The 7,614-nt window shown below is 34.9% G+C and overlaps 2 protein-coding genes across 3 annotated transcripts; both read left to right on the top strand.

Moving 5' to 3' along the window:
* Window positions 1-243: 243 nt before the first annotated feature.
* On the top strand, window positions 244-2,054 carry LOC110654463 (uncharacterized). Of its 2 annotated transcripts, XM_021810472.2 has the most exons (3): window positions 245-408; window positions 513-1,472; window positions 1,591-2,054. In XM_021810472.2, the coding sequence occupies exons 2-3, from the start codon at window positions 864-866 to the stop codon at window positions 1,693-1,695; spliced, it is 714 nt and encodes a 237-aa protein (XP_021666164.2). In that variant the 5' UTR covers window positions 245-408; window positions 513-863; the 3' UTR covers window positions 1,696-2,054. The 2 variants fall into 2 exon arrangements, with proteins under 2 accessions (XP_021666163.2, XP_021666164.2); XM_021810471.2 differs by having other exon boundaries at window positions 244-1,472.
* Window positions 2,055-4,804: 2,750 nt separating this feature from the next.
* Window positions 4,805-6,988, top strand: LOC110654465 (uncharacterized). The gene is made up of 2 exons (XM_058144557.1): window positions 4,805-5,836; window positions 6,038-6,988. The coding sequence occupies exons 1-2, from the start codon at window positions 5,452-5,454 to the stop codon at window positions 6,571-6,573; spliced, it is 921 nt and encodes a 306-aa protein (XP_058000540.1). The 5' UTR covers window positions 4,805-5,451; the 3' UTR covers window positions 6,574-6,988.
* The last annotated feature ends 626 nt before the right edge of the window (window positions 6,989-7,614 follow it).

The following is a 7,614-nucleotide window of genomic DNA, read 5'->3' as shown; positions in this document are numbered from 1 at the left end:
AATTATTAAGTATATTTAATATATTTACACCATCTTTTATAATAATGACTTATTCTTTATATTATAAAATAAATTCACTTTCCTATTAAAAAAAAAAATTATTTTTTAATACTCTAAATTCATCTAATAATTAGCCTCCATTCCATTTCAGCCATTTTCCTTTCCAGTTTCTCCAAACATAAAGGTGCTATATATTCAATTACTGAAGCACCCAACATAAGAAAAAGCAAAATTTCACACATAACGAAGAAAAGTGTATGCTTTAGGGGAGACTACAAAGCTGGATTTTGATCAAAGTCACATACTGAGAGAGCGCTGATGCTACTTTTAGAATCTTATCTCTTTGATGCACTAGCTATTCCAGGGGCCCTCCTAGCCATCCACTTTGCTTTAGATTTTACCGGAAATGTACGGAAGAAAGAAACATCAGCTTCATCTTCTTCTTCTTCATTTCGATTCGATTCAATGAAATTTGATCAATTTAGTCTGATTTTAATTGTGAATTGAAACAGGCCGATTACATCTTAATTCTAAACTGTACGGTTATGGGGCGGTGAATGAAGTTTTAGCAGTGCAAGCGCAATAATAGAGAGTCAGTGCAGGTTGATGATAAAAGATTCCCCATTTACTTTTACATAGCCTGTGCTAGAGACACGACAAATACTTGATTATGGTGCCGACAGTTCCAGATTGCTTTAGGAAAAGCAAAAGAGCCTATATTATCATTTTCCTCCTCTTGATTATCGCAAAATAATCAGTTAAAGCTTAAGTTTGTAGATGGGATTGGTGGTTTTCTACTATATATAACACAAACACTTTCTAGGCCAAAGTTCCCCAAAGAAAAAACTCAAAATTAAACAGTGATGGAGTGTATAATGTTCCAGATGGAGGCATCTCGCTCCACCGCAGCTGCAAAGGAAACTGAAGATATAAGTTTGCAACTCCTTGTGGACAATCATTCAAACAAGGTGTTATATGCAGAGACAGGGAAGGCTTTCGTGGACCTTCTCTTTGGTTTCCTACAGATACCTTTAGGTTCCATTGTTGGAATTCTTCAAGAAAAACACATGAATGTGTCTGGTTCCTTAGGTAGAGTTTTTGAGAGTGTAAAAGAGCTGGAACCCAGATTTTTCCTATCGCAAACAGTCAAAGAATATCTCTTGAAACCTGAGGTGGCCTCAGCCTCTTGTATCCCTCCACTTCTCCAAAACTTTGTCACTACAAAACAACTGAACTCTGAAACTTTGGCTACTTCACCCTTCGTCTTTGCGAGTCCGGGATCTCCTTTAATTTTAAGTCCGGCAGCGGCAGGGAAAGAAGTGATGGGGTTTGTTAAAGAATGTGAAACAAAGTATATAGTAATGGATGATTTAAGGGTGTTCCCACTGTCAAGTATTTATCTTGTTGATCTCCTCAAGAAATTCAATGTCAATGATACTAGCTTTCGGGAGGTCAAGATTGATCTCAACAAGGTCTCTTCTTCTGTTCAAGTGCTTTTCTTTTTCTTTTTTTTTTCTACTCACTTTTTAGTGCTATATTTATTATATTGATTTGAAATTAAAATTTAATTACTTGGTTGTGATTTGTTAGTGCTTGGAGATAGTGAAGGCCTCGTTGGAGTCTGATACAGTTCTCACAGACGTGTTCATTGGAAAGAATTTCCCAAGAAAAGGAAGTAGATTCATCGCTACTTGAAGGAAGCAGATCTATCCATATTTAATTTGAAAAATGGTTTGTTTTTGTTTAAATTGAGAGCCCAGTATACAGATAAAGAGACTTCGGCCTCTCTCTCCTTAGAGAGAGATTTTTCTATGTTTGTTTCTTCTCTGGGAGCTTCTGTCTCTTTGTCTCCCTGGATTTAGCGGCCTCCTCTGCTCCATCCGAGTGGAGGAGGCCTCCTCCTCCTCCTCCTCCTCCTCCTGCACAATAGTGGATTTCCCTCCCCACCATCGTGTGGGCTGTAAATATTGCTTTTTGTTGGTGTGTTGGTTGTAGATTCGAACTTCGAAGAGAGGGATGTGAGGTCTTGATCTACTCATGGTTGTTTCTTTCTAGCGTTGATTGTTATGCTTTAGTGATGATTTTCGTTTTCCTTTGAGTTTGGATGACTCGGGTACATTATGCCGCTGCTTTCATGGCCTCCCGATCCTTCAAAAATATGGTGAGAGTACAGTGGCTAGAGCTCTGCCTCTCAATGATACTGCTGGTTGAAGTTATTATTTTTTTTCCCTACCGCATATTATTTTTTTAAAATAATTTTATTTATAATAAAATGCATTTTACTTAATAAACTAATATTATAAAATAAGAAAATGTAAAAAAAATCACATTATAATGATTAATGAATATAGGAATATAAACAATTTTTTTTCTATCTTAAAAAATTGTCACTAATTATTCATTTTAACTTCTTAATTTATAAAATTATAGTACTATAATTTTTTTCCACCAGACAATATACAAATGTATTCTGTATTTTTTTTATTTATATTTAGATTAAAAAAATAATAAACAGAGTAAAGGAAAATATGATAAATTTATAATTTTATTTTATATATTTTTTCTAAAAAAATTTTAAAAAATAATAATTTTATAATTTTGATATATAATATATATTTTTAAATTTTTATTTTTTTTAAATTAAAAAAAATAATAAAAAAATAAAAGTTATTTTTCATCTTCCTTTTCTTATACTTTCTTTTCCATCTATAGAAAAATTTCAATCATTCATTTTTTTTCTCTATTTATTTTTCTTTTCCTCTATTTTCCACACATCTAAAGAAGGGCTACATTTTACAGGAGATATATGGCAGTGAATCGCAGTGCAGGTGCAATTATGGAGAGTCAGGGCAGGCCCATGATAAAGATTCCCCATTACTTTTATCTTTGTGCGAGAGCACGACAAAAAGTTGCCCATTTGCTTTAGGAAGAGTGAAAGAGCCTATCTTGCCATATTTTCCTCCTTTTGATTAGCGCAAAATAATCAATTAACTTAAAGCTGCTATATATATATATATATATATAATACAAACCCTTTCTAAGCCAAAGTTCTACAATGAAAAAACTCAATTCTGCCTTAAAAAAAAAAAAAACAGTGATATAGTGAATAATGTTCAAGTCAGTGGCATCTCACTCCACCGCAGCTGCAAAGGAAACTGAAGATGTAAGTTTGCAACTCCTTGTGGACAATCATTCAATCAAGGTGTTATACGCAGAGACAGGGAAGGCTTTCGTGGACCTTCTCTTTGGTTTCCTACGGATACCTTTAGGTTCCAATGTTGGAATTCTTCAAGAAAAACACATGAATGTGTCTGGTTCCTTTGGTAGAGTTTTTGAGAGTGTAAAAGAGCTGGAACCCAGATTTTTCCTATCGCAAACAGTTTAAAGAATCTCTCTTGAAACCTGAGGTGGCCTCAGCCTCTCGTACCCCTCCACTTCTCCAAAACTTTGTTCCTCTAAAACTGTTAAAAAAATGATTCTAAATTGACAGCAGTACTTTCTTTTATTTACTACTCTTGACTTGGTCTAAGTTTGTTATTATTTGGTCCTTGAGTTTCTCTGTTTCAGTTGCAAGTATAATTGTTTAGTGCCACTATTTTCTGCATATTTGTTGTGTTTTTCAGTTGTCATGTAAGCCTATTTAAAAGGCATCTTTGATTATGAATAAAGCGCATTCAGCAGTTACAAGATTCTTGCATGACTCTGCACTTCATTTGTTTGATATTCTTCCTCCGAGAATCAGTTTGTTGTTTATTCATTTCGTGTGCAATATTTGAGAGTTCTTGAGTGACTCTAACATTGTGGCATCAGAGCCAAGTTGAGTGAGTAGAAAGAGAGCTAAACACGTGAGCTGAGTGAAATACCATGGCAACAGCAATGGTAATGTAATGAGTGCAGCACATCCACTCATTCCCATTTTCAAAGGAGAAGGTTATGAATTCTGGAGTATCAGAATGAGAACTCTACTCAAATTTCAAGATCTTTGGGAAGAGCATGGCTATGCAGATCTAGATGAAGAAAACAGATTGAAGGATAACAAAAAGAAAGATTCAAAGGCTCTAGTGATTATTCAGCAAGCTGTTCATGATAGTATCTTCTCTCGAACTGCAGCAGCATCCACATCAAAGCAAGCATGGTCAATTTTGCAAAAGGAGTATCAAGGTGATTCAAAAGTGATCATGGTGAGATTGCAATCGCTTCGACGTGATTTTGAGACTTTGTTCATGAAAAGTGGGGAATCGGTGCAAGAGTTTCTGTCAAGAGCAATGGCAATTGTTAGTCAAATGCGATCCTACGGAGAGCTGGTTTCTGATCAGACGGTAGTTGCAAAGGTATTAAGATGTCTAACTCCAAAATTTGATCATTTAGTTGCTGCAATAGAAGAGTCTAAGGATTTATCAGTTTTTTCATTTGATGAACTAATGGGGTCATTGCAAGCTCATGAGTCTAGAATCAATAGATCACTTGAAAAGAATGAAGAACAGACATTTCAAGTGAAGGAGTCAACCATCAAAACTGGAGAAACTAAAACTTCAGCAAGTAGAGGCCGAGGAAGAGGGGGATTTTATGGCTCTGGTCGTGGTTGAGGAAGAGGCAGAGGTCGATCTGACAGGCAACAAAGGCAATCCAGAGAGCAAAGCAAACACAAGAATGGCATTCAATGTTATCATTGCAAGCAGTATGGCCATATAAAAGTTGATTGTTGGTACAAAGATCAACAAGTGAATTATGCAGCAGAGAATGGAGAAGACAGTAAGCTTTTTATGACTCATTTTGCAATTGACTATACTTCAAATGATGTAGATAGCGGCTGTTCAAATCATATGACAGGCACAAAAGCCTTGTTCAAAGAGTTTGATGAAACAGAAAAGGTTTAGGTTCGGCTTGGGAATGGAAAAGGAATTCAAGTTGAAGGAAAAGGAACGGAGGCACTTAAAACTAGCAACGATAGTGTAAAACTCTTGCATAATGTTCAATTTGTACCTGATTTGAGATATAATTTATTAAGTGTTGGTCAACTAATGGCTGGAGGATATTCAGTTTTGTTTGATGATGGAGCATGTGTTATTAAAGATAAAAAATCAGGCCAAACAATGGTCAATGTTTACATGACCAGAAATAAGATGTTTCCTCTTGAAGTCTCAAATGTGAAAAGTTCCGCTTTGGTTGCTGTTGCTCAAAATGACTCTGAATTGTGACACTTGAGGTATGGGCATCTTAATTTCAAGGGGCTGAAGTTGTTGGGTCAAAAAGGTATGGTTAATGGTCTGCCAAAAATTTACTCTTTTAATTTATGTGAGGGTTGTATTTATGGGAAACAAACTAGAAGTTCATTTCCTGTTAGAAAAACTTGGAGAGCTTCTGCTTGTCTTGAATTAATTCATGCTGATTTGTGTGGTCCAATGAACACTGAATCTTTTGGAGGAAGTCGTTATTTCTTACTTTTTACAGATGATTTCAGTCGCATGTTTTTTGAAATACAAGCCAGAAACTTTTGAGAATTTCAGAAAATTCAAGGCGATGGTAGAAAAGCAAAGTGGGCAGTGCATCAAAGCTCTCCGTACAGACAGAGGTGGTGAATTCTTGTCTAAGGAATTTAACCACTTTTGTGAAGAAAATGGAATTTGCAGGGAACTAATGGCTCCTTACACACTAGAGAAGAATGGGGTAGCTGAGCGCAAGAATCATACCATTGTTGAGATGGCAAGAAGTTTACTTAAAGGCAAGGGACTTCCAAATCAGCATTGGGCTGAAGCAATTGCCACTGTGGTGTATTTGCTGAATATCTCTCCCACAAAGGTTGTATTGAATCAAACGCCATATGAAGCTTGGAAAGGTACCAAACCTTTGGTAAGCCACTTAAGAATCTTTGGGTGTATTGCATATGCTTTAGTTAATTCTCATTCTCGCCAAAAACTAGATGACAAATTAGAAAAATGCATTTTCATTGGTTTTTTTCTTAAATCCAGAGCATACATATTATATAACCCTCATAGTGGCAAAGTGATCATTAGCAAAAATGTTGTTTTCAATGAAGAAGGAAGCTGGAATTGGTGTAGTAGCAATGCTAAAATTCAACAAGATGCTTCACTAGATGAGGTAGCAGATCTCACACCAGCAAATTCAACAAGTTCCTCTCCATCAAATTCAAATAATAGCAGGCCAGCAAGTTCACCAAGCTCAAGTTCAAAAGGCAGCAGCTCATCTTCCTCAAATGAGTTGTCCGATGAGACACCTCCAAGGAAATTCAGATCCTTGAGAGAAATTTATGAATCTTATGCATTTGCTTTGTTTGCTGCAGATCCTACAACTTATGAAGAAGTAATAAAAATGGAGGAATGGCGATATGCAATGAAGGAAGAACTGATGGCAATACAAAGAAATGACACTTGGGAGCTGATGAACTTGCCCAATGGAAAAAATGTTGTTGGCTTGAAGTGGATATTCAAAACAAAGTACAATGCAGATGGAAGTGTACAAAAGCATAAGGCAAGCCTTGTGGCGAAGGGTTACAGCAGCAGGGTATTGATTTTGAAGAGACGTTTTCTCCGGTTGCTCGATTTGAAATGGTGAGAACACTTTTAGCCTTGGCAGCTCAGTTGAAATGGCAAATTTATCAACTTAATGTTAAGTCAGCATTTTCAAACGGTGAGCTGGAAGAGGAGGTTTACGTTACTCAACCTGAAGGATTTGTGATAAAAGGTGAAGAAGAAAAGGTGTACAGGCTGAAGAAGGCACTTTACGGGTTAAAACAAGCACCACGTGCATGGTACATCAAGATCAATTCCTATTTTCTGCAAAATGGGTTTGAAAGGAGTGAAAGTGAGCCTACTCTCTACTTAAAAAGGCAAGGTAACAATGAGTTTCTTATTGTATGTCTTTATGTTGATGACATAATTTATATGAGCTCATCTCACTCCATTGTAGCTGAATTTAAATCTAGTATGATGAATAGATTTGAGATGACAGATTTGGGTCTCTTGCATTATTTTCTTGGATTTGAGGTGATGCAAGGAGAAGATGGAGCATTTATTTCTCAAAAGAAATATGCCTCAAACCTGCTCAAAAGGTTTGGTATGTCCAATTGCAAATTTGCTGCAACACCCATGAATGTGAATGAAAAATTGCAAATTTGCTGCAACACCCATAAATTAAATTAAATTAAAAATTAAATTAAATTAAAAATTAAATAAAATTTAAAAATTAAATTACATTTTAAAATTAAATTAAATTTAAAAATTAAATTAAATTTAAAAGTTAATTTAAATTAAAACTTAATTTTAAAAATTAAATTAAAAAATATGAAATAAAAATTAGCTACGAAAATTTTGTTGTCATCAGTTATTATTAATGAAAAATATTATCGGTAAATGATCAGTAATTTATAAAAGTAAAATCTCCCATGAAATTACCTACAAAAAAATTTTTTATTTACCAACGAAATATTTCGTCAATAAATTTAGCAACAATAATTTTTTCGTCTTAAAAAATTGCCTATGCTAGTATTTGGGGACAAAAAAATTTCATCGATAATTACTGATTACTAGCGAAATATGAGCATATTTGGTTGGTAATTTTAATAGCTATTTTTTTAATTTCTTGTAGTGCTGTGCA

Source organism: Hevea brasiliensis, chromosome 1 (genome assembly GCF_030052815.1).
Source record: "Hevea brasiliensis isolate MT/VB/25A 57/8 chromosome 1, ASM3005281v1, whole genome shotgun sequence".
NCBI classification, from domain to species: domain Eukaryota; kingdom Viridiplantae; phylum Streptophyta; class Magnoliopsida; order Malpighiales; family Euphorbiaceae; genus Hevea; species Hevea brasiliensis.
The sequence above is the reverse complement of the archived record's forward strand: the minus strand, read 5'-3'. Positions and strand labels throughout refer to the sequence as shown.